Genomic DNA, 27755 nt, shown 5'->3' on the forward strand with positions numbered 1-27755 from the left:
TGGGTCTGCCAGGTTTGTGGGCAGGCACTGAGGCTTATTTTTTGCCAGTGGCTCCCACTCTACAAAAGAATAGCAAAGAAACAACTTGAGGGGATCCTTGTTGAGATTTCTCCTCCTCCTCCAGAATCACATTTCCCACTTTTGCTACTGCTTTGGTTGGTTGGTTGGTTGAAGACAGTTTTCGGCTAGGCTGTTAACAGAGCAGCCAGCTCAATCAGATTATTCCTCAGATTTTTCTGCAGGAGGGCATTATCCTGGGAAAGGCCTAAATATGTTTAGCCGGAAGGCACATGCGGTACTCTATACACTTTTCAGTGCGAGTGGTATATTACTGAAATTATCACCTGTAAACTCATTTGCTGTAGCTATTTTTATTCTCATTAGAAGTTGTTCTTCCTTAGCTTGGTGATGGTCGCTTCCAGATCTACAAGTTTGAATGTAAAAATGATGTAAGCATTGGATTCCATTTTGCTTTATCTGTTTTGGACTGGAAAACTCACGGTTTGTTTATTTACCTCAGGTGGAAACAGCCAGTAATGCAATGCCATTCCTTCATAAAAGTATAGGCAGTGGTTTCACTAAAATTTTTTATTATTTCAGATTTTGAATTTGGAAGTTGCTTTGGAATGGACAGAAGAAGAACTTATTTAAGGAAGTTCTACCAATAAGGGAAGAAGCTGACCAGGGCATAAAACCTAAATCACGGTAAGAATTAAGCATGCCTGTCAAGTTCAGAATGACTGTCAAAAGACAAATGTAAGGTAGCACAGAAGGCCTTTTTGGAGAATCTAAAGGTGAAAGGGAAAGAGAAAAAATGCACACTATAGATTATTTCCTGCTAAAACCTAGAAAATACAATGAATCAGTAGTGTACGAATCACTGAGAAGCATAAATTGACACAGTTCAACTCTACTCAAGAGAAATTAGACTAAGATTCATAGATAATTATTTCCTTTTATAAAAGTTACCCGATGCCACCAAAAGTGACAGAAGTATTTTCTTTTATACCTGACGTATAAAGAGTAAAGAGAAAAATCAATTATTTCATACCTTGTAGAAACTGTATTTGCTTGGTGGACTCCTCAACCTGCAGCCGGTAGGCTTTTCTCTCTTCTTCCAGTAGTGCTATAAATGAAAGTGGAAATGTGCCTAAAGTTGTAATTAGTTCAAAATTTAAAAAAAATCTTCAACTGTATAGTTTAATAATTTAAAAGTTAATCTCAAAGTCAAATTATTTCCCCAAAAATGGAGTTTGAAAGATTAAAATAATCAGATTTCAACAAATCAAAGCTAATGCATATGTAAGTAGTTTAATAAAAAGTTAATACTTTTAAACGATTTTTGGTAGTAGTATAATTAATCTTAGATTGTAAACAATTAATATTGCCAGTCGTTTTGTCTTGGAAATGCAACTGTACTGTGTGCGAGGGGAAAGCATATAGAAAGAAATTTGTAGAGATTTCCCAAAAGAATGTTGACTACAATGAGTTTGAACTACATTACATAGTTTTCTGCAAAAGTAAATCAACACTTTTGCTATTTGCACTGATACGATTGTAACAGGACATATGGATGGGGAGTCTAAAAAATGATCTAGCTATCACTGAACTCATTTAACTACCTTTATTGTCCAATTAAAATAGATGAATCAAAGAATACATACAGATAAATAAATTTTGCATTTCATTAACTCACTTAAAGGTGTGGTACTGCTAAAAGGAGACTGTCACATCAATTTAGGCCCAAAATTTAGGTTTTGCATAAAAGATTACTTATAAGCTAGAGACACTGGCAGGTTAAAGATACCTTTTTCTACATATGGGTAGTAAAACAAAATATTTACTGTATTAGACAAAATTGGTTTAAGCAGCCCCTTTTAAGGTTAACTGATATATTTACTTAAGGACAATTATTCAGATTTGCACTTAAATTTGATTCTACAGGACAGTCATTCAAATCTTTTTTTATCTCTGTCTCACCTTGAAGTTCGAAGCATTTTTGTTTACTTGTTCTAGCTAGCTCTTGGGCTTCAATCAGCTCCTTGTGCAGCTGCTGAATTTCTTGTTTAGTCTCTGTTTCTGATTGTGCACCCTGTAATTCATCTGATAAAAGAACATTTTTATTTTGAAGCATAAGTTTGCATAGCAACTTTATTTGTACTGCCACATAAAGACAGGCAATGTTTTTGGCTTCAATCATGCAACATTAGCCACAATAGTTATCACTGGGTTAGGTAGAAGTTAGCAAAAAACATTAATCTATTTAGCAGTTTGTTTTAATCTTGAGGGAAATGAAAGTAAAACAATCCTAGTTATATCCAACATGCAAAAAAAAACATAACATATACAAGGAATCCCAGTTTACATAACACTTAGTGAAATTTAAACTTTTTTTTTAAATATTGCATAGAATTGGCATATCTCAGGATTATATTCAAGAAGCCTTAATGTTGCTGATATTTCATTTTAAATGTTCTTTTTGTGCATGTAACGTAATTTATAAAGTATAAAGAACGTACACCATTTCTTTGAAAGTCAACTTCAGAAGTTGCTAGCAGAAAGAATTCAGTATGTCATTTCAGCAATGATGAAAGTATATAAAACACAACATGATTTATAATGCCATACTTGGGCTAACATTTCTGAACTTAGGTGTCTCAAGGTAGGCACCTACATGAAAGCACCCTGATTTTACAGAAGCGCTGAGCAAGCCATTTGAAGTCAACAGGAAAAGCAGATGTTCGGCCCAACTGAAAGTCAAGCCAAGTTTTGGCCTAAAAACTTGCTTCACTGTGACATTACTTTGAAAATATTAAAAGTTCCTTTAATCTGAGATCATGTCTAAGGATGTATTTTTAGCTCAAATACTGGTAAGCATATGAATTATGCTTACATAAAATACATATGAATACATAAAACTTGTCAAATCTGTTCTTCCCCATCTCAAAGTTTTTGTATTATTTATAAAATTGCATAAATAAAAGACCTCAGGGAATAAAAAGAAATCATCTGTGCCAATGGACTAGAAATATTCATATTCGTCTGAAATAAATACAAAATACTTTTTCAACTTAAAATTACTGAATGCTCAAGTAGCAGAAAAAAGAGAAACATATAAACAAACGTGTAAAAACCTTAACTAATAACAGCATATCATTCTCATTGTCTATTAATAATGGAGTACCAGTAGTATGACTTGGTAGACTACAGGAGAAAGAGGCAGTTCTAGCTCCAAGGAATTTGCAATATTAAGATGTGATCTTTGAAACTCTTACGCATTTAACATTTCTCACGTAAGTGTTATTCACATAAGGGTTTGTGAAATAAGGCCCTTATAGGGAAACAGACAAAGTCAAACTACACATATTACATCAATGGAAGGTAGAGACTTCAAGGAATTCAAGTCAATTGTCTGGTTGCAGAAAAATAGGAAGAACACGACAGTCCAGCTATCAGACATGAGAAACAAAAGAAGCATGTATTACATAGCTTATGGTTAATAAACTGACAATCCCAAAATCCATACAGAACTAAAATTAATTTATATTGGGCAAAAGAAAAACCCCAGTCAAGACCCAGAGATACTTTTGCTGGAGAGTCCAAACTACTACTGATAGTTCAGTATTAAGTTTTACTTTTGTTATATTTTGTTTATACTTGTTTATTTATTTAGCTATATATCAGATCAAGGAAATAACTGTTCTAGTTAGTTGCTTGTCTCAAATGATCATTTTTCTTATTCTTATTCTTAGCTAGTTATTTCACCATACCACCACAAAGTACTTATCATATCACATCTCTCCAGAAAAATATCTTGTGCTTGTCTTATTCGTGCAGTAATAAACTCCATGTCTTGGACCTCTTGCAATTTCTTTAACCACATATTAATGGATTTTCCCCTTGAACGCCAAAGTAGCGTTATACATTTCCATGCTGTGGTAGTTAACATCCTGAACATGGATCTTTCTTTGTGGCTGACCACTGTTGCAGGTGTCTCCCCTAAAATATAACAAATTGGATTTTTGTCAAACTGAATATTAATATATATTTCATGTTGCTTGTGTCCACAATTTTGTGTCTTATTATAGCCTCAAAATATAGGTAAGGTATCCATTACAACATCTCCAGCAGAGACAAGAAATGTAAGAGAATAGCTTTTTGATCATTACAAGGATATAAAAATTAAGCCCTACAATTAATTTCCACAGCAATTGCCTTGTGGATAGGGAAGTAATGATTCCAGCTTTTTTAAGAAGAAAACAACAACACACTTTTAACGTTTAGATTTTTACAGAGTGGAATTATAAAAAAGGACAAAAAGGGAGTACTGAAAAAACGGAACAAAACATTTTCTTCTGTGGTCTACCAGAGTTTCTAACCACAGTTTCTCTTTATTATAGAGGTATTGTTCTCAGTCTCCCAGAGATAAATACTTATGTAGTTGGACATTTTGTCCTGCCTAATGAGGTTGTCAACCTTTTCATTCATGTACTGAAAACAAGTTGTGTTCAAGTCAGGTATGGTAAAGAAGTAGTGCCCCACCAATAGATAGAGTAGAAATCTCAGCTAAGATCTCTGGTGGACAGCTTCTCTGCCATCCATTGAAGATTCCATTTTAACAGTAACACTGTTCCTTAGGAGCTGGAAAACTATTCAAGTTATCAGACAGGCCCACAGAGTGGGAGAAGGCAATAGCCATACTTGTGGGTTTTCTTCCTCTTCCCCACCCTCCTCGGACCAAACAAATATTTATTTATACAAAATGGAACAGCTCAAACAGGACAGATTGATTCTGAGCAGAGGCTTGAACTCAGATCTCTTTCCTGTTTGAGCTATTCCACTTTGTATACATAAATATTAATTGGGTCAGAGAAAGAAAGAGAAATTGACTCTACAGCCCAGTGACTAGGGGCACTCACCTGGAACGTCGGACACCTGGGTTCAAGTACCTGCTCCGAATCAGGTAGAACAAGAACTTCAGCCTGACTCTCCCACATTCCAAATGACTGCCATAGTCACCAGGCTCTTCAGGGGGTCAGTTGCTCTTATTTTGACCAGAAATTCCACCAGGAACCTGAGAAACCTCTCTTGACATAGTTTCCTCGAGCCCAGTACATCTCAAAGAGTTCCAGTTTTTATGAATCAATATTTCCAACAAAGAAAATTTTATCAAAAAGTTATCAACCAGCTCTACATAGTAATCAATGATTACTCAACTGTGTGGCAATTAGTTTGTAAATGTATAATTTTGCAAATTGTTCTTCAGAACAACTTTAATCAGAATTGAAACCCACACACAATCTACCTGCTCTTTCCCTTGCTTGTGGGAATTTTGAGTGCAATTCTAAAAGGCTGGGCTTAATGTTTTGACCATTCGAGCTTTAATTAAGGGTTTCCATTAAAATTTGTGGAATGTATATTTCCACATCTAGAATAGCACACAATATTTTCTTAAGTCTAAATGGGACTAGAGTATGATCATCCCAAAATAAATATTGTACGATTTTCCCTCTAATTGCCACACAAAGATTTGTAGAAGGAATTCATGTAAACTTATCAGTGATATGAGAGTTCTAAACAGTATTTGAAGACTGCTCATTGGTAAACCACTTCAATCTTTAAGAGTTAATCTTTCACATGGGAAGAAAGTGAAAGGAAAAACAAAATATTTTAGAATATTTATCTAGATGTAAGTTCTTCATCAAAACAATATTTCTTGACCTCACAAATAGTTGTGACCTGTAACAGAAGTAATAAGGCCAAGATAAAAATAGGACAAACCCCCCTCCCAAAAGCAGACACTGACACAAAGTGAAGTGTGATAGGGAAAGAAAGGGCATCAAATTTTCTAGTTTATATAGACATCTCTTGGAGAGTGGCAAGGATGAGAGTTCTGAAAAGTGAGAAATAAGCAGTTTTCCCCAAAACATTCCCTTAACCATTCATATATGAGCAAATCCAAAAGGAAGTATAAATTGCCATCATAAGTCTAGAAGGCATCCAACTTCCAAAACATCTAGAGGAAGAGGACAAATTACACTAGATTAGAAAGTCTTCAGTTGATATCAGGCAGGCTAACTTGCTATTTACTCAAATCAGAAAAAGGCGCAAGGGGCAACATTAAAAATAGCTTCAAGACAAGTGCCCAATGTTATATGTATCTAAGATAATCAGAACTCCAGGGGGGACAGAAGTCAGTGCTGGCTCTATATGCCAACCCTTAAAGCTTGTGCCCCATATCAAAGTATCAATGCACTGAAAGAATAAATTAATCACTTCCTTAAATATCAAGGATTTCTTCTATTTTGTCTCCATGGACAGTATTAGAACTGCTGTGTAAAAGTTAGTATAATTTGTGCCAAGGCATGAGACATTTGTTCCCCCACCAACCTGGTTCAAGGCAAGAAGTCTGAACATGGATATTCTTCCTAAGGCTGTGAGCCATGTCACAAACATTTGAGGAATATCTTATGATGGTCTGTGAGGGACAACTTGTGGAAACATTTCCCACACAATTTAAAATTACCTTTCCAATGTCAGAATCTGCCATCAAATATATTTTAATGCCCTAGAAAGTAATTACAGGGAAAATAAAACCCAGATCAGACCAACACTTCCAAACCTGATGGCAGGCAAGAAAAAAAAAAAGGCACCAAGAGAACTCCACCTATATGGTTGCCTTTACAGAAGTGGTCTGAGTGTCCATACACAAACACAGAACCCTGGACAGGCTCTGCCTTTTAATTGTCCCATATCCATGTGCATCCATAACAGTCAGAATCTGTGGAAGAAATTTCACGAAGTAAGACATTTGCACAGCTCTCATATTTGAGGCACCTAGCTCACTTCCAGGGCCTTGAAGGACCCTATCCAATAGCGAGCCTCCCTCTGGGGAAAAACATTGTTCAACTGAAATCAAATAAATTAGATTAAAATCACAAGTTTTTGTCAAATTCCTGAAACACTGAGTATGCCAACTGTATTAAGTAACAACTGAATACATCATTTGCAATCTAAAGAAACATTAGGAAGCTGGTGATAAGAACTACCAGTGCTACTGCCTTGATTGTTTCCTGGTGCTGTATTTGTTGGACACAGACACCTATTTTTAATTCTTCAACTTTCGTTTGAAATTATCAACCACTGACAGACTTAGCCTGTCTTCAAAAGGCAAAGTTCAAGAAACCTCTATTAGTGGCTGATGAATACGTTACCTCATCAACAAAACAGTCTGGCAAATGCACAAAAGTATTATGGATTATTTTTTCCTCCACACTTCGGCTTGTATAAAATAGAAACAGCATTAACAAATTTGAACAAGTTTAATGATAGAAAACACACATGGAAGGAACAGAAACAGAATGAAATGTATCACCATCCTCTTGTTCCATGAATTACAGTAACTTCCTAAGTTGTTTTCTACATTCAAGTAAATAACTGAACAAACTGAAACACTAGTTGTCCATCTGACACGTCTGCATTTCCCTAGAAGCCCCAGGAACAGCTTCTAGTTCAAAAAAAAAAAAAAAACTTTCGTATTCCAATGGCTCTACTAATGCATAGCTAAGCCAACTGAGTCCTACTCTAACAAGTAAGGTCCTCTTTAGTAGGGAGGGAAGTGAGATGCCTAATGCAGCACTCTGAAAAGTTTGTTGAATAAAATCGCTGGCTTACAGGCAGTGTGTGAAATTATTACAATAGAAGTTAATGATTTGTTGCTGAAGATATTTAAAAGATATTTCATAATAATGGACTGTAAGGAGCAATAAACAATTTCAGCATGCAAATCAATGAGGTCATAGGTGCCAACTCTGTCAGTGCTCCAGGGCTGGAGCACTGACAGGGAAAAATTGGTGGGGGCTCTTCACCCACCAGCTGCTCCCCGCCACCCCCCTGCCCTAGCTCACCTATGCCTCCTCCCCTGAGCGCGCCATCCCCGCTTCTCCTCCCAGCGCTTGCCACCGCGAAACACCTGTTTCGCAACATAACAAGCTGTGGGAGGGAGGAGCGGGAAACCGGCGCATTCAGGGGAGGCGGTAGGGAAGAGGCGGGCCTGGGGCAGGGATTTGGGGAAGGAGTCCAATAGGGGCAGGGAGGGGGTGGAGACTTTGGAGAAGGGGCAACAGCAGTATTATTTCTCTTGTATGGCAAAACAAAATACTAAAATATAAAAAATAAAATTACTTTCCTGCTGGAAATAATTTGGAAGTTCAGTATTGACGACTACTTGGATTTTCAACTGTGGAAACGATGTTACAGCACATATAAATAATTCACAGGTGTGAATAATTATACCTGCTTGAAGGAGTGGCCTAAGTAAAGTAACGTGACTGATTTGGGATCTCAGGTTTTAGTGCCGTTTGAGAGAACTAATGTTTGATTTTGCTGGGATCTGATTAGCCAAAACCTTCTCTTCTCACATGACATAAGCAGATATAGGGTAGCTAAAGCATTCATGAATAAGTCAATAGGAACCCACTTGCATATTATAGGAAAGGGAACTAGATGGTCTTCCAGCTCTTTTCCACCATCACTTTTTTTCCCCACCAAAAACCATGATTAAAATCATGTTGACTTCCAGAATTGCTCTTAAAAAAATAAACTGTTTTAGAATGGTAAAAGTAATACCTCTGTAATAAGGCATTTTTTGCCTACAGTACAGAATACATATCTTACAAGACAAACTGATATTTAAATAAGTGAATTCTTTCATGGTCTGATACCCTGTTTTACAAATTTCAGCCTTGAACTCATTTACATAGTTGAATTATAATTCTTCAACCACAGGCCTTAAGACAAAAGTTAATATATTAAATACAGAGGGATTAATGAATTACATTTCAACATTAGAAATCAGTTCCTGGTTGAAATATATATATATTTGAAATGTGGGTTGAACAGGGACTTGCTATTTTACTACATGACATATTGCAAATTATTTCTTGGCTTTCTGTCCTGCATAAGAAGAACTGCAGACTAACACATTCTGAAGTATGCACACGTATTTTGTACGTCAAGGTTTGTCTACTTCAACAACACATGTTGATAAAATTCACAACCAGTAATATTCATGTAGCTTTTCTTCGAAAGAAGCAACACATTCCACACATTGAAATTTACTACTAAAATTATTAAAGTAATTATGTTCACTTATGGAACATGACAGTATTAAATTTTATCTACTGGCAGATGAAGTCAGTGAATATCTCTACGTTCCCATTAATGGCATTAATTACAGTTACAAAACCAAACTCATTGGTATGTCCTTGACTTTTCAAACACTTGAGTTCTTAAACTGTTTCACCAGGCTCTAATCTGCCAAAATAAGCTATATAAGCTATATTTTTGTTGGTTAGCTATTTCACGGAACGTTTTGTAATTGATCTGAAGTACTTCAGATATAAAAACCTCTCATCTTTTCCGGTAAAAAACTGGGAAAACATATACTGGGAAAACTGGGAAAACATATACAATTGAGGAAGAGATTTTATGTTAGCCTTTCAGGTTTCTGTATGATTTCCAGGTTTTGTGAGCAAACAAAAAGTTAGTAGTGTTCCTTTTATTTGTAACCCAACATAAGAACTGTGTCATTGCTGACCATAAAAGAAAAAAAATCTATAATTACAGAATTGAAGCAAAAGTTTACCTTTCAACATGTTAAATATAATGGTATATTAATATTTTATCACTTGCATTTAAACTATTTTTCATGTGATCAATTTGAAAAAATTAATTTGCTGAACATGGCAAGTTTGCAGTTATTTAGTAAATACATTTTTAAGTCTGACTGCAGTATGAAGGTCTCATGAAGAAGAATTTTATTTTCTAATTTAAATGTCCAAAGCTAATATATTCAACGTATGCTGTTTTGTTTAGCAAAACCTGAAAAAATCTAACATAACATCTATGATGAACAATAAATACATTCATAATTGAAGATTTAACAGTTCTTTAAATATAAATAATACCCAAATTATAAACTAAGGAGTCTTTTTCATCACTGATGGAAACAATTTACACAGATAATAGCCATTTTAAGCATTATTGGGTAACAATGACCAGAAGAGATACACGGATTATTAACCAAGAAACAGAACACAAAGAGAAACTATTATGTTCTTGACTCATGCTTTAAGTTATACATGAAGATTTATTTTAACAGTACTGGTGTGAACTGGGAAAAAAGATTACTCTAATTTAAAATGTCACTTATCTCTACACTAACAGTTGGCTACATTAATTTCAGATGAATGAATCACAATTTCTTTTCAAACATACTTCCTTAATAAAGTAATTTAAATATTTAAACTTGAGCACTTCTCACTTAACTACAAATATTCATCTGACAGAAATACAGAGTCCTAGAATAAAACACACATGTATTATTCAGAATGTGGGTCTGTCACACTATATCTTAAAGTTAAAAAAATATGGAAATTTGTTTACCTTTTAAAAGAGATACTTTAGCAATAGGTTCATTTAGCTCTTGGTCATCCATTTGGGCATCTAAACAAAAAATTTAAATTGCTTTAAAACAGCAGGTAGACTAGAGTCAAGTTCTATAAACAGATTCTACAAACAGACCGGAGAAACCTTTACTGTCCTCTCTCTCCCCCTACCCCAAACTGGTTACAAGGTAGCAAAATACTGTATCTCATGTTGTTCTTTAATTACACTTGATTTGGCTGAGCAAAATATAAAGTGTACCTTATGTTCTAGATTCTAACAGCAAACCTTAACATACTTACCAACACCAAAGCCATTTTGCAGAAATTTACACCCAAATTTACCTGTAGTGTCGTCGCTGCTTTTCTCCTTGCTTGGACTAAGAGTATCTGACAAATCAGATTCTTTTGCTCTTGCTTGGTTTTCTGTAAGAGATAAGGAGAACCTCAATTAAAATGTGTGTGTGTTTCCTATGGCTTTTAGTAGAAATTCTAGATCTACTGCTAGATGCTGCTTAAAGTGCAGAACTGAAGAAAACTGTTACACTTGTGCTTTAATAAAAGCCAGGGTTTTTCTTGTGGCTTTAAAATCCCACTCCAAAATGAATTAAACAGCCGTAGGATCACATATTTAATGTTACAGTCTAACATGAGATGGTAACTGCCTCCTAGATAGCCTCAGCTTTTGTTTAAAGTTGTACTCTTGCCAGTTGGAACCCAGTGTAAAAGCTGGTTGTTTTGTTCAGTCTTTCCGGGAACAAATCAGAAAAAAACAGCAGCAACATTTCCAGAACAATACAGATATTGTATCATGATGGAAAGAAAATGCTGCTGAGAACAAAACTTGATTTTGCAGTGTTTTGAATAAGTAAAACAACAGCAATAGATGCCTACGTGCATTGTGTTGTAATATAAATTTGAAATGAACTATGAATAAAGATTAATCTTAGTAACGTGAATCATCAGTATTTTAACTAGTTTTTAAAAAATAGTTTTAAGTTTAGGTTACGTTAATAGGAAATGGTCTACATGCCTGCACAAAAGCACCTCTGAAAGGGCTTATGGATCAGCCTCCTATATTCTGTCCACTAGATAGTTACATGAAGTTTAGTGGAACCATGAAAGCAGTTTTTTGGCTAGGTCTAGAGACCTCACAAAGAGAGAAAACGGGAAGGGTAGTGGACTTCATTAACTAATTCATCCTTTTCCCATGCAACAGTCCGCTTGACTCAACAAGGCCAAAGACTCACTTTATATGCCTGTAATAGCTTAATTTTCTTTCTGAACTTCAATTTAGCTCAGATGGATGCACGCAGACACAATGGTGGTGGACCGAAAGACAAGAATTATGAATCATGCCCTCATCATCAAGGCTTGAGGACACATATAATAAACTATTCCTCGCTCATTGCGCTCTGGCTTGTTTGGATAGCACTATTGTCTACCCACAAATTGGAGGACCCTTCTCCTCGGGCACAAGTGCCAGGTAATGAGGGATTTAGATAGACAGCTATTATAATGCTCCCAGTATAGAGTCTTTCCTTCCATATCAGCATGAAGCACTGTCATCACAAATCCTGTCTTCACCTGCTGATATTTAATGTACATGCCAAAAGAAAAAAAAAAAGCATCTGGCAGAAGAGGGAAGAAAGAATATGCAGTTATAGACAAATAAGTGCATGGGAAACCTATTGGGATTGGCATAACTTTCTTTTACATAATTTGATATCAGACATCGTGAACTTGCTATTTCTCGTCACACAATGACTCCATGGAACTGAAAAGCAAAAACAAATTCAACAGAAACTAAAGTCCTTGGTCTGGGAAACAGACAAGTAGTCAAAGGGAAAGAGACAGATAGATTAACAGAATACACTTTTCCCTTTCATACTTTCAGACAAAGTAAAAAAAGATTGTACCAGGTCATTATGTCAGAGGAATATCCAGTTGTGGGAGTCACAACAGAAAGTAAACAACAAACAAGATACCTCATTTTTTGTTAACAGACGTTAGTCAAGAAAGAAGGTGGTAGCCATCAACATACGCATTCCCCGAAGAATGATGGTTCATGAGTTCTGGCAGCTATTTTTATATCCCACAATTTGGTAACACAAAGCTCTTTCCTGGGATTTTTCTTTCATTTCCATCTTTTCACACTTTCAATATTATTTATATTTAAAGAACGGTTAAATCTTCAATTATGAATGTATTTATGGTTTATCATAGATGTTATGTTAGATTTTTCAGGTTTTGCTAAACAAAATACCAAAATTACAAAATAAGGAGTCTTTTTCAACACTGATGGAAACAATTTACACAGATAATAGCCATTTTAAGTATTATTGGGTAACTTTAATACATGAGATAATAAAATAAAGTCTATTTTAAAATTTGTTGACACCAAATGTTCAGGTAGTTTTTTGGTCATCCTTGGTTAAGAAGCCTAAAACAAATATTAAAAATAATAGGGGTATTTTCAGGAGGAGCAGTGGCAGTCTTAAGGAAGGAAATTCATTCAGCAGTCCGATTCTGATCTCAGTTACTCAGAGTTTACCGCAACGTAACTGCGATCAAAATCTGGCCCAATAGCTAACTATACAACTATTTAGTGTAAGTCACTTATTCGTCCCCTACTTTCATGAATACTAAGCTCACTTTTTCAAAATCTGCAAGTATTGCACTTTAATGAAAAACTTGCCTAATTTTTATATACCACAATTTGGTAACACAAAGCTCTTTCCTGGGATTTTTCTTTCATTTCCATTTTTTCACACTTTCAACAGTGAAAGTGAGTTACTTTAATAAATGAGATAATAAAATAAAGTCTATTTTAAAATTTGTTGACACCATACTTATTACACTATTAATAGATACTAAAAATAGCTCATCACTTTGCAAGATAATACTGGCATGCAAGTGTTAAATTACAGTTAGGCTTATTGTATGCATTCTTTTGCCAAACATGGCATGTTGTCTAGAGTTATACAAGCTCGGCAACAAGCTAAAATGGAGTTGCACAGAGAAGATGAAGTAATTCTAAAAACAAAGTTGGAATCCTGAACGACCAAAATATGTTTAAATGTAACAACATCTATGCTAATAAATGGGCAGAAATCAATACTCTGATATATTAAGAAACATTCATGAAAAAAAAAGGATGAAAACGTTAATGGTTAAATGTCAGCACTTTACCACTATATCCACTGAACAAACAAAATATTAAACTGTTAATATTATGCTCAATGTGGGGACTATCATAAATTACTAACATCTATAGCACTCCTGATTTTGGCTCTGCAACATGAGGCTCATTAATATTAAGGGACTTAAGTTGCTCAAATAAATATTTGTATTTTAGTTTTCCTTATAAAAAGATTGTGAAACAAGAAAGTGACAAACTTTAAAGGGTTGCACATTCATGTTTTATCTTTAAAAAAGCAGGTTTATAAGATTAGGGTTCATTTTAACACTGTTAGGATATTTCTAGATTATTTACAAAAACCCACACCTTTTCCCTCTTATCTGTTAACTAAGACTAACTATTATTTTCTGGTTCTGCTCAGTGAAAAAACTCAGTCTGAAATTTATTTAGTAGTGAGAGATTTTAATTTGCAAAAAGTCCTTTTAAAAAAAAAAAACCTTTGGATGAGAAATACACAGGTAAGTCAGTCAAGAACAGTCCACCACACACCCCCATCCCTCAAAGTATAGTTTCCTTCTGGTTTCTCCCCCTAAAATACTTATATAGTTATGTATCAATGGATACTAACTATATTTACTCTCTTTGTGGACTTGTTAAAAAGTTACCTTATATTTCCAATATTTAACAAAAATATTACTAAGTTATTGGTTTAAATCAGAAACTTATTTTAAAACACACCCATTACATAAAACATGTTTCAAAACGAGTTATATAAATCAGAAATCTAACCTCTCAAAAGCTTTGTTTCTTCCACTTTGGTTAGATGTCCTTCGTCTATGAACTTGTCTGCCAAACAAAATAAACGTTACTATCCAAGTCCATATTCAGCAAACATTTCCCTGTACATGTCTATGTCGTCCACATTCCATGACCAAATTTAAAGAGGACAGTATTACTCCATACCCCTGCTTAAACAAAAATTTGATTCTGGCATGGGAAACTAAGCAGATCATCACGCAGTTAACTATAACTTTGCTATAATGCGAAGCATAATGAATACAGCAGAAATTATGTTAAGTATTTGCTTTTACTATTTAATAATATCCATTCTTAAATACTTCAGCTAATTAATGAAGGATTAATTTTACTTTGTAAAGTTATTCTAGCGGTTTTTTATATATGACTGAAAAGTCAAACTGAGAACAATTAGCATTTACCAGCTTCTTAGAAAAACTAGATTTATGAGAAAGTGGAGTTTCTGAATTTATAGCCTCCCCAGATCTCCACTTCTAGTTCCTGTGACCAGGTGCCCACAGAGATGGCCATAAGAAGAGCCATTTTACACAAAAAGAAGAGTGGGATGATGAGCATGTATTCAAATGGGCTTGGACAGCGGGCATTTAGCACAATGTTGTGACTCCCAGGGTAACAGTCTTATTTGTGCCTCACTGCTAAGTAAGTGCCTTAGAGAACCTGTTATGGAAGACCCGAATGGGAACTGTCCTCGTTTTCCCAAAAATCAAGGAAATCTTAATACAGTGATGGGCAGTGTAAAAAAAAAAAAAAAAAGCCACAATTAATATGAGAGATTCTAATAGCAAGGTCCCTAACCAATTTATGGAATCTTTAGCTCTTCTCCCCTTTCTCATTACAGGAAGATCTGCTTGTGTGTTTGTGTTGTTCTGGTTTTTTTGGAGCAGAAAAGATACAGTTTTTTGTTTTTGTTTTTCAAGTGGGAGAAATAGTTGTAGTGATTGTTCTGAATATAGTAAAAATGTTTACTCAAAAAGATGGGCACCCAAGAGTTTGAGGTAATCCTGCTCCAGATACAAAGTAACAGTAAAATACCCCTCCAGTGCTGAACAGGGTAAGGAGAGACAAGAGTGGTTAGAGTTGGTTATCTTTAGTTTTCCTCTGGCTGTAAGAAGCTTTGGATTTAAATCCCTGACTGCAAAAGCAATGCTCAAGTTTGTTCTTGGTCTGTACTTCACTAAAGATTGCCTCATGAAAAAGATGGATGAGGAATCAAGTAAAATGAGTGTCTCCCATACGAAGCCGGAGTGGGGAGGTAGTTTTTTTTTCTCCAAGACCTTTCAAGAGTAAGTCCCCAGTATGCCTCTGGAGAGTAAAGAGAAAGTTCGGAGGAGCTATCTACACCCTAGAACAGACTAAGATCTTAAAGCAAGGATGCAAGTAGCCAAGATATTGCCCGTTAACAAGATGGAATCTTGAGCCACATTGTTGAGTACATTCACAGTGAAGAAGTGCTTTGAGAGGTTGCTGAAGCACAGGATAGTCACCCAATTCACAACTCATTTCCTCTCCCACCAATCATTCAGACCAAGCCACAGCAGTTGTATGAAGCCATGGTGGGTGGATTGTGTGTGTGTGTTGGGGGCGGGGGCACAATGGATCCCCTGCCCAAAGCATTTTCAACCCTTCTTTCCTGGCTTTTTGGGGGGCGGGGCAAGAGGAAGGGAGGAGCAGGGCAAAAAAGAGAAGTATCCTTTGTCTTGCCTTGTTCCATGTTGTTACAGAACTCTACTGAGGTCAGAAAAAAAAAGACTGGATTTCACATATACACCAGCCACAGTTTCTTCTAGCAAGGCAAAAAAGCACCTGAGGAAGACTGCCCACCCCCCTGGAGAAGGAGCTGAACATAAGAATCCTGCATCCACACTAGCTACTCACCTGCCTGATTTATAGATGAGAATGACTCCATTCGTAACAGTGGCAGCCACATCATAAAACAATTAGTTAGAATGGATGTGTGACTAGTTTAGGGCAGCAAAATGTGTTGCAGATTTTGGACTCTGCACAAATCCATGCATGGTCAAAACTAAAAGCAGTCTACAATTAGTGTAAAAAAAAGAAGTTGGTCTTTTTTGACCTTGGTCTATTTTCCTGGCCAACTCAAATTGCTTTCAGCAGTGTATTTTCTACATGTTTTTTATTAAGAATTCTGATGAAAAAAACTAATTTTTAACGTTTCCTCCACCACAGTGATTCATAGTGTGTTCATGTGTGTGGAGACAGTTTCTGAGTTTAATACAGGCTTTGCAGACCACAGTTTGATTTTTGGCATATCTTCTTCAGTAAACCCAACATCACACATGAATACAGCTGATTGATTAAAAGCTGCTATTGATGTTTTCCATTTGTATACTGTACAACAGTTTAACAACAGTATGCAAGATGCCATGAAGTATCAACAAAGTTCAAAGCAAATGGAAAAGTTTGTTTTGACTTGGCCATATTTATATATAGTAATAAATACACAGGACTTGGTGATATATGTAGGAGATTTTGAGACCCTGCAAACCAACTTTGGAATGTGGCAACATAGTTTTGAGCAGGCTAGACTTAGAGTGAATATTGGTAAAATCGAGGCTATGACAAGTGTGGGGAGCAGGACCATAAAGGACATCACAGACAGACAGCTTAGAAGTGTGAAATAATTTAAATACCTGGGATCAATGGTTGGTGCCTATGGTGCCATCCTGCGATATGCCCAGCATTTTGGTGCAAATGGAGGGAACTGACTCCAGTTCCTTGTGACAAGAAGATACCAATAATGTTAAAAATTAGTGTAAAAAACTAATTTGATCCATCCAAATATATGGGACCGTGACTAGGCCAGCCATTAGAAAAGATTTCAGTATGCTCTCCACTACAGAAATGAAGATGTTCAGATGGAAAGACATGCCGTGATGGGAAACAAAATGAGGTTCTTAAGGGACTAATGTGGGGGTTGCTCCAATTGAAAACAAATTGAGGAAAACTAGGCTATGCTGATTTGAGCATATCCAGCAGAAACCGGAGAGCTATACTGGTATGATTGCTCTTGCAGTGGTTGTGGGTGGAAGATGACCAAGAGGGAAAGCAAAGTCTTGATACATGGACTGGGTATTAGCGGACCTTAGAGAGACCAATCTGTACAACACCCTGGAATTCAATCATGAGTTTTGGAAGAATTCTATAAAAGCTGCAACCCCAAATAGGGAAGTAGCAAGAAAGTAAGCAAAAAAAAACATAGGACCAAATTTGGCCTTCTTTACTTAAGATTAGCACCTTATTCCACAATTCTGCAGTAAGTTATTACTCAACATGAGTAAGGCTAGCAGACACTGGATTTGTTAGAGAATCTGAAGTACTCCTGTCTGTATATTTTTGAGAAACTTATTTTTGAGAGGGGCTTACAAAGTAAACTATTTGAATAAAAACAGATATATCCATATTTTTGGCTGAATATGTTTATGCATTTGTTAAAGTTTTTGATTACCATACCAGAACTGATATTCTCCAATGACTGCTCCTTGAGAAGCTGGCATGCTTATACAGTATAGTAGTTTATTTTAAGAATTATTTACTGAGACTGTATACTTCAGAGGTAAAGTGCAAATAATTGTTTTAAAGTTAGATTGCATGTTTGCTTCTTTATGATGAATGAATGTGGCCTGAAGGGTTTTCGGGGGGGCTTTTTTAGGGTTTTCTGCTTGATTTTCTATCTTAGAATTACCCTTTGTCTTCTTAATTTATATTTTAGTATCTTTGGGACAGGGACTGTCTTCTTATTATTTGTATTACTGCAATAATCGTACCTAATCATGGACTAGGACCCCATTGTTTGAGGCACTGTGTGTTCATACAGCATATAGCACAATAGTGCCCTGTAATTTTTACTACTACTCTAGTAATAATAATGTTAAGTCTTCTAAGCTCAGAACAGTTTAGGTGCATCCTCTCACAATAAACATGTTGGATCTTTAACAAGAACATCTTTTATCCAAAGTGACAGTGTCTGAAGTTACATAGGAGTTAAAAAATAATTATCCCGCATGTTTGAAGTCTGACTAAAAATGCTTTCCCTTAATTGCTCACAAGTAACTCTTTAAGCTTTATCATTTTATTAATATTCAGACAAAGCATTAGAGCATCTTCAAGGGCAGACAAAACTTTAAGCCCATTTAATATATCAGAAAGAAGCAAAAGGTCACAAGCCCAATTTTCCCCTTTGTAGGTCACCTTTAATGTGTCCCATATGTTATTTATGAAAACAGAAATAACCAGTAAAATAATTAAAAGAAATTTCCACTTTTAAAAATAAAAAACTTGCTTAAAAGTTTAAGGGAACAGTTAGTTGTACATAAAATATACCCACTTTTATTTAAAAAAAAGCACAGAAGCAAAGGTTAAAATACCAATGGGAGAAAAAAAAAAAGGCAAAGCTTAAAATAGGAGGAAAATTGCACGTTGCATCACTTTCCTCTTATCTGCATACTGTTTTCACCACTTTTGGGATAATCAAGTGTCCCACATTAACAGCAATGTATCACTACAGACCTAACAAAAGACTGAAAAAGTGAAATCCTGGCCCTACTGAAATCAATGAGAGTTTTACCACTGACTTCAAAGTGACCAGGATTTCACCTTATAAATATGGTGAAGCAGTCCAGCAGTTAAGGCAAAAAGCAGTGAGAAATGGAGGGAATAGGTGAGGAGCAATTAACAAACATATCAAGCTACTGTCCTCCCAGACCATTCAAAACAGGGTTTCACAAAACTTTTCATAGTGTGGCCCAAATCTTAAGGCTGGGATTTTCAAACAAGCCCAAGGAAACTAGGTGACTAATTTCCATTGTATTGAATGGGGATTTTGCTGTAAATTCCATTAGGCTCCTCAGCAAATTCAGGCCTTAGTGTCTTCTGAACTATATGCCACCACTCCTGCCCCCAATTTGCGATGGCACCAACTACCTTCACTCCCATTACTGATCACATAACATCCCTGTCGCGACAACAGTAGCTGGTTACATGGATTACAATATCTATGAACACAGTAAGTATTTTGTTCTCTAAGAATTAATCACAGTCTTCTGATGCTCTTCATTTCATCTTCTGTTTTTCTTTCTCCCTACTTGTGCTTTGCTACCACATAATTCCCCTTTCTTCCTATCGCTGCAGACATCGTTCCCTTCTCCTCTGTGCCCTTAGAAATGCTACTCAGCCACCACAACATCCTCTTCTCTTCTGGACACACTGTATAGCTGTCTCATTCCTTTCTCCCCTGCTGGTGCCTGGCATATCCAGTCTTACTGGTTCCTCTACTTCTCTTTTGTAGCAGCAAACACTAGCAGAGGAAGCTAGACTGACAGCTCCTTTTCAGGCATTTTTACAGATCTCCAGTCTCTCCCTGTGGAAAGAAAAACCTGGACAACTGTAAAAACTCCTGGAAACAAACAGAAAAGTCAATATAATGTGGCTAGCTCTGTGGACTAGCTGTAATCATAGCCCAGTTGCTTTCTCTGGTGATTTTAGCATGAGTGATAATATTTGGTGTGTATTTTAAAGTCCCAGCTCCCAGAGTCTTGTGAATACAGGAGGATCACAGCCTTCATTTTTAATTAAAATCCATTCCTAACCTTCATTGTTGCAAGGAAAAGCTTGAAAGCGTGACAAGTGTAGCCTAAATGTTCAAAACCCAAAATGTATCTGTTTTCAGGCTCATGATTTTTGTGGCCTTGACTCATGATTTCTGAACAGTTAGGGTTGGCATTCTGATAGTCCAGATTACAGTTTGGGAACTGCTCATTTAGAATTTCCAATTTCTTTTCTTATCTGCTTAGAAGGAAATATAAATTTACTCTTTCAAAAAGTTTGTTTATTTATATTTACATATTATTCCTCATTCAGTGGCTCCATTTTTTTTTTAAAGCAAGAATGAAATATTACTATTTGATCGGGTTCTTGAAGTTTGGTGTTTTCAGCTATCAAATTCTCCCCACTTCTTTCAATACGTTTTATCTTTTATTTTCTTATCTCTCTTACTTCAAAGGCATGTTGAAATCTTTTAGTTAAATCAAGATAATCACTTTTGTATCCTTATAGTGATAGAAGTGCTCATCCGCTTTAGTTTGCAGATCTCATGCTAACAGGTCAACTAATATACAATTTTAATTAGCTAAAAGAGCAAACAATGCATACATCATACCACTGAAAATGAAGTTCACTTCATCAATTAGGCCAACAAGCTCACTTTTACTATGCCTTCTGTTAGAAAGAGGAGCCTTAAGTAATCTCTAGCAAGCTTAAAACTACTGAAGATAATTTTCTTTTTAAGTCTCCACTTGAGAAATTTTGGATCAGTCCCTAAAGTTTTGGAAGATACAGCCCATGCCATTTTTTAATGGAATTAACCTGTATTTAATTTTATGTATTTTGGTTTATTGATAATTTTTCTTAGGTCTTCTGAAATGGGCATTAAGAGTATTCTGATATAAATTAAATGTATAATATTGTATTCCTCACCTTAAAAAGCAGAAACCCACCAATAAATTCATACTATGCGATGTTCATTACATTTTGGCAGTGAATCTAAGAAACACAACAGCGGTCAACATGCATAACTACAAAAATCAATTGTCAAAGAAAAGTATTGCCTCACTTCTGTTTATGCATACTTCTCTCTGCTCTATTAATTCATAAATTTAACTTAAATGTTTAAAGTTACACCTAACAAATGTTGTAAAAACCTTCCTAGCACAACAGTATTGTGTATGTGGGGAAGCAGTGTTCTTTCTGGCGTCTCCATGCTATTAAAAAGAGTTCTATTTTCCAGCTATGCTTTCACAGCGCTTTCAGGGTTCTCCCCAGCTCGTGCTCCTGTACCAGCTCACAGAACAAGCTAAGTAGAAACAGTTTTTCCTTAAAGATTTGCTCCATGCAGACATGACTGTTTCTCTACTAATTATCCTGAAAACCATTTGCTCTGAAAAGCAAGTTTTTCACCTCAAGCACAAAAATTATCTGCCTTCCTACAAGATCAGTAGTAAGCACTTATGCTCCATTTCTTTACATTTTTTGGAAAATCTTATATTTCCACATGAAAATACTAGTCTCTTTTATAGTTTCGTTCCTGCAGTCACACTTGATCTAGCGCAAGCTGCATTATAAAACCTTAAAATGATCAGAAATTACATATATAATGCTAAACAGAGAAGAGACAACAGGCACCATTACCTCATCCCTATCTGTCTGCTGCAGCCTGCAATGTTTATTTTAATTCGCAATGTTAGTCAGGCTTCCAGCTTCACTTATTTTCCATGAATGTTACAAAATTAGGTCAATCTTACACACATACGGCAACATGGCAGCACTCATGCTCTCTCGCTGATAGAAAGTAATAATAGATTAAAGTGTTAAACACAGATCATGTGCTCAGCACTTTACAAAAGCAACAAAGATATCTCCTACTCGTAAAGAGTCAACTTCGTTGGAGTTCATAACGCCGTAATTCTATACTTACAGCGCATTTCCACTACTGCAGAAATATTAAGCAGTACTGATAAATGTATTTTTCATTTTTGATATTTTGGTTTTTTGTTTTAAAGTCAATGTGATGAATGCTCTGTACTCACTCTGGCACTCTATGAACTGATGAATAAAAGTGCAGTCCCCTCCACTCTTTGAAAGAAAGTGCTCTAGTAAAGAAAGAAACACTTCAGTTTACATCTCCTCATCATCTTAGAACTGATTTAACTATAAAATCTGAAATATACATTAAAATATTTGTAAATTAGGCGTTATTCTCAGATTTCAATATGATGAATCAACCTAATATACAAGCAGACAAGACATATTCTGTTGAAATAGTTAAGAATTATTTTTTGGAGATTAGAAATTTTACAGATTGTTTTTTAGACCTAGTTGCATAAAATATTGGGAAAGTATACTTAACATATTCAATTAAAAGTATGTTCAATTTTTAAAGTGTAAACTTTAATACTAAATTCTATGGAAGTTATTAATGAAAATGAATGAAAAATATGTACTTCAAGAAATATTATACTATTTCTAAAAGTCTTTATTTAACAAATTTAGTAACTGATTCATTTTACAAAAATTCCCACATTTAGCACCAACTAGAACACCTGTTTCAGTTTAGCTATGTCATAAATCACACACACACACACACACCTGACTCTACTTCCACTGGCAAATCTATAGTTACACCAAAGATTTAACTCAGTGTTCACCAACAGACTTAAATTAAACATAAACTTAGAATATATAAGATGATGCAATCCTTGACACCTTCTTATGCTGCAGTTTACTGAAATATCAAACCCCACAGCACTGAGAGACAAGCAGTTCCTACCATTAGTATATTATTAGTTTTGAACAAAAAAAGATTAAATCCTTGCACTAAGGGGGGAAAAAACATTTTTACATATTTTATTCTTAATTTGAATATTTTTATACTTATTTTAAAGAGTCTTCTTGGAGCTGAAGTGATTTTTTTCTTTGCTCTTTAATTGTAATCCCTCCTAAAATTTGAAAATACATACACACACACACACACACACACACACACACACACACACACACAGTTTTGTTTTTTTACATTGGCAAAGGTTATTTTTCCGTGGGTTCTTTTGGTTGGAGTCTCATCACAATAAAACACAATGAGATTTCTTGGAAACACAATGGTCTTGTGTGTAACATCCTGCAGTGGGTTCAATTCCCAGCTTTGCCAAAGACTTCCTCTGTAACCATGGTCAAATCACAGTCCTTGCGAGGCTCAGTTCTCCATACATAAAATGGGGATAACAATACTTCCTTCTTCATACACAGTCTTTACTCTTTAGATTGTAAGCTCTTTGGGTCAGGCACGGTCTGTCTTTTATTACATATTAATAACACCTCGTGGAACGAGGGCCTGACCTCTGCTGGGGCCTCTATTATTCTTTGTACTACAGAAAAAGGAATGGAAATATGGGGGCATAGTGAATACAGGGCAGAAGTAGGTGACAGGAGATGGGGGGAAGCATGACGGAGAATGTGAGAGGGGCAGCTGCCTATTTTTTCTAGATAGATAGAAGGAAAGGAGGAGAGCTTACTGCACAAGGTGTGAGTAACTGGAGTTCTTTGAAATGTGTCCCCCTATGGGTGCTCCACTTCAAGTGTGCTCATACCCCTTGCACCTTTAATCAGAGATTTTTGGTATTAGTGCCTATTTGGCCTGTGCATGCACCTTGTGCCCCACTCCAAAGTTATATAGGGTTGTGTGGGCAAACTGCCCACAGTTCCTTCTCTACCATGAGGCCCCCAGAGGAAACTCCAAAGCAGAGGGGAAGGGGAACAGATAATGGATCACCCATAGGAACACACATCTCGAAGATCTCCAGTTACTGCATAATCTGAGCTAACCCCTCCTTCTTCCAGTAGTGTCCCTTTGGGCACTCCACTTCAGGTGACTACCAAGCAGTACCTCCAGCTGGAGGAGGGGGTTTCGGCACTAAGTCCACGACTGAAGACAATATAACCTTTTTAATAGCAGTATCTGATTTAGAAAACTGGTATGTACGGAAATCCATGTGGCAGCCTTACAAATATCCAGAATAGAAACATTCTTGAGCAATGCCGTAGATGTAGATAGAGATCTTATGGAATGGGCCAACACTCTAGGAAGAGTCCATATGTCTGTAAATTTATAGCAAATGTGATACAGACAGAAATCCACTTAGAGAGTCTCCGGGTGGAAACCTCCAAACCTTTGGAGCTAACCGCAACAGACATGAACAGTCTGGGTGACCTCCTAAATTACTTAGTTCTGTCCACATAAAAGGCTAATGCCCTCCTAAGCATTGAAGTGTGTAAAATGACATCCTCTCTAGAATTTGCGAAATAACCAGAAGGTGGATAACTTGGTTCAGGTAAAACTCAGATGACACCTTGGGTAAAAATTTTGGGCATGGATGTAATGAAACTTTGTCCTTGAAAAATACTGTAAAATGGAGGCTCTGCTGTTAGAGCCCCTATTTCTCCAACCCTATAAGCAGAGGTGACGGTCTCCAGAAAGGCTGTCATAGGAGATAAATTAACAAGGGAAGACGTAGTCATTGGCTCAAAGGGGGGAGAGCCCATAAAGGATCTAAGTACTAAATCAAATTCCCAAATAAGAGTAGGTTCCTTAACTTGGGGAAAAAAGATTCCCAATCCTCTCAGAAACCTTACAGTTGTAGGATGGGAAGACTGAGAATCCCTCAACCACTGCATGGAAGGCTGTTATAGCCACCAAGTGGACCCTGATAGAGCTCATGGATAATCCTATCTTTTTTAGCTCTAGGAGGTAATCAAGGTATGATTGAGAGGGAATAATCAACAGGTGGAACACTTCTCTGGATACACCTCAGGCTGATACTTACCTCTACAAGAGAAAAAGTATCTCATGGAATCTTTCCTACTCTTCAGTAATACCTGTTGTACCTCCCTATTGACTAGTCCCATGAATCATCAAGGAGCCAAGCTTTGAGATACAGTATCTTCAGGTTGGGATGAAGAGTGAGGCTGGCATCCTAGGAAAGGAGATGAGGAGCGGGCAGAAGGCTAATTGCCTGACCGATGGCTAGGTGAATCGGATAAAGATACCATAACTGTCTGGGCCACACTGGGACTATTAATACAATTCTGGCTTTGTCATGCTTTATCTTGTTTCTTACATTCAGAATCAGGGGCATGGGGGGAAAAACATATAGAAGACTTCTTGTTCATGGAACAAGGATGGCAGCTCCCAAAGAGAAAGGACCCAATCCCCTTTCTTGAGAAAAATGTTTGCATTTCTTGTTGGTCACAATGGCAAAGATCTATTTTTGGAACCCACTAAGTCAGAAAAATTTGACTGAAAAATTAGAGGTTCCAACTCCCATTCATTGTCCTGTGAGAAATGCCTGCTGAGGTAGTCTTAACCTGTTCTGTTTCAGTAAGTTGCTGAAATAAGAATGCAATTGGCTACATACCAGTTCCAAAGCTTTAATGCTTCATCACAAAGGGAAGGGGGACCTTGCCCCTTCTTGTTGGTTGATACAGAACATGCAAACTATGTTGTTCATGAGGATTTTTATTGACTTGTTCTTGATTAAAAGGCAGGAAGTGGATACAAGCATTCCTGACTGCCCTCAGCTCAAGAAACCTAATGTGCAGTTGTCTCTCTTGGGTAGACTCTTTGCCTTGGGTAGTGAGGGTCCTTACGTGTGCCCCCAGCCCAGAGATGCATCTGCCATTATGGTGATAGAGGGAGGAGGCTGAACAAACCAAATCTCTGGTCAGACGTTATCCGGGTTCGTCCACCAATTGAAAGTCTCTTACCTGATGAGGGACTGACACGAACCTGTTTAAGCTGTGTTCGTTCAGAGTAAAAAACAGTCCTGAACCAACCCTGGAAACACAGAAGGCAGAGCCTGGGAAGTGGCATCACAAAGGAAACCTGCCATGTATCTGAGTATTTGAAGACAACTTATTGATGTCTGTGGGCTGATATGAATCTTTGAGATGAGATTTACCAATGTCGAGAATCTGTTGGGGTGAGGGTGGAGGTGGGGAGTTAAACCCTGGCTGATACAGTGTCTAAGGAGGCTCCTATGTACTTTTTTTTCCCCTACATTTCTTTTTTAATACCAGGCTCAAAAGGGGATTTCTTGATGTTGAACTGCAACGCTAGTTTGCAGAACAGGGATCTCATTATCTTTGTGGTATTGAAAACCTAGTTGTAAGACCAGCCATTGAGTAGCCATCAAGGTATGGAAAAATGATTATCCCCAGATGTCAGAGGTCAGCTGTGACCACCACCTGCACGTTTGCGCACACACTTGGGGCAGATGAAAGAACAAGTGGGAGCACTCGATACTTCAGGTGTTCTACTGAAAAGCACAGGAATAGTTTGAGACATGGGTGAACTGTGATATGAAAATAGGCATCCTGAAGGTTGAGGGCCAAAAACTAATCCCCTGATTCTAGTGATGGAATTATATCTGAGAGAGGCACTATCCTGAATTTCTGTGACTTGACAAAGTTGTTTGTCTTAGATTCAAAATCGATCTCGATTCTCTGTTCCTCTTTGGGTCCAGAAAAGAGTGGGCGCAAAACCCCTTTCCTCTGTGCTGAATAGTTCCTTGTACAGCAGCCAGTGGCAGAAGTGAATCAACTTCTTGCTTTAAGAGATGCTTGTGAGAGGGGGTCCCTAAAGAGGGATGGGGAAGGGGGCTGGATATAGGGGAGGGAGGTAAAATGGATAGCGAACCCTGATATAACCTCCAGCATGAAGTAGTCTGATCTGATTGTTTCTCCCATTTTCTTTCCGCATGGGAGAGAGCCTCCAAAGGGTTGAAAGTGAATAAAATATATATGCAGCTCGATGTTGTGGGATATTTCCAGGCTCTCGAGCAGACTATCATCTGAGCATTAGTTTTGACAATGACAGCTCAGTAGCGGGTGCAGAGGAAGCAAGTGGTCTCTTACTCTGGAACCTTGACTTTTTCCTGGGTGGTTCATATGGTCTCTGGAATTCTGAGAATGAAGTGGAGTGGGATCTTTGAGCAGTTTGGGACCTTGGATCCAGCTACAGCATTGGCTGCATCTAATGAGTTCTGTAGCGATGCTCTAGCTAACTGACCTTCGTAATAATAGCCTGAAACAGGTCATGCTGACCAGACGGCAAGCGCCCAATAAAGGTGGTGAATTTAGCATATTTGAGTGATTGTATTTCGCCATGAGAGTTTCACGGTCCTAAATTGAAGAGTGATGGATAAATAGGTCTTTCTGATGAATAGATCCAGGCACTTTTGGTCCTTATAATATGGTGCAGATTTTGCATTATATTGTCTGCCACATTGGTTTACTGCCTCCACAGCCAGGGACTTCGGTGTTGGATGGGAGAACAAAAATTCAAAGTTTTAAGCCAGCACATAATATTTCCATTTACACATTGGCAGAATTATTGTAGGGGGTTGGATGGATTTAGTAGGATCCAACAGGGCCTCCTTAATAGGCATGGCAACTCAGGTAGAGGGAGTTCTTTGGAGAAGGTCCATGAGCTTATGTTGTGACTTCCTGACCATTCACTGGTGCTCGAACCAACTTGGGGAAACAGACCCATCTTTGGTGTAGCTCCCTACTCTTGTCAAAAAGTGTCAGGATGGAAATCCTTTTGTCTGAGGTGCCAGCAAACTGTGGATGGAAATATTCAAATCAGAGGGGAATTCCTCCTTTTCAAGAGGTGAACACTAGCACTCTCTGAAGATGTTGGAGAGTCAAGCAGCACTGGGGAAAGGTCAGACCTGAGCAACCATGCTTGTTTTGGTACTGATAACCTTTCAGTGCCGACTAACAAG

The 27755-nt window shown here is 36.9% G+C and overlaps 1 protein-coding gene across 8 annotated transcripts in view; it reads right to left on the reverse strand.

The window, feature by feature from the left end:
- The window catches only part of SLMAP (sarcolemma associated protein), a 166455-nt gene that overhangs the window by 23954 nt on the left and 114746 nt on the right, over window positions 1–27755 (reverse strand). For 5 of the 8 annotated variants that reach the window (XM_077820999.1, XM_077821002.1, XM_077821000.1 and 2 more), the window contains 6 exons: window positions 22005–22067; window positions 14377–14433; window positions 10791–10871; window positions 10447–10506; window positions 1981–2103; window positions 1052–1126 (listed from right to left, as the gene is read on the reverse strand). In XM_077820999.1, the coding sequence (XP_077677125.1) occupies window positions 1052–1126; window positions 1981–2103; window positions 10447–10506; window positions 10791–10871; window positions 14377–14433; window positions 22005–22067 (459 nt within the window). The remainder of the gene's footprint in view (window positions 1–1051; window positions 1127–1980; window positions 2104–10446; window positions 10507–10790; window positions 10872–14376; window positions 14434–22004; window positions 22068–27755) is intronic. The other 3 variants (XM_077821004.1, XM_077821005.1, XM_077821003.1) reach the window with 1 other exon arrangement.

This window comes from Eretmochelys imbricata, chromosome 7, assembly GCF_965152235.1.
Source record: "Eretmochelys imbricata isolate rEreImb1 chromosome 7, rEreImb1.hap1, whole genome shotgun sequence".
In the NCBI taxonomy this organism is placed as follows: domain Eukaryota; kingdom Metazoa; phylum Chordata; order Testudines; family Cheloniidae; genus Eretmochelys; species Eretmochelys imbricata.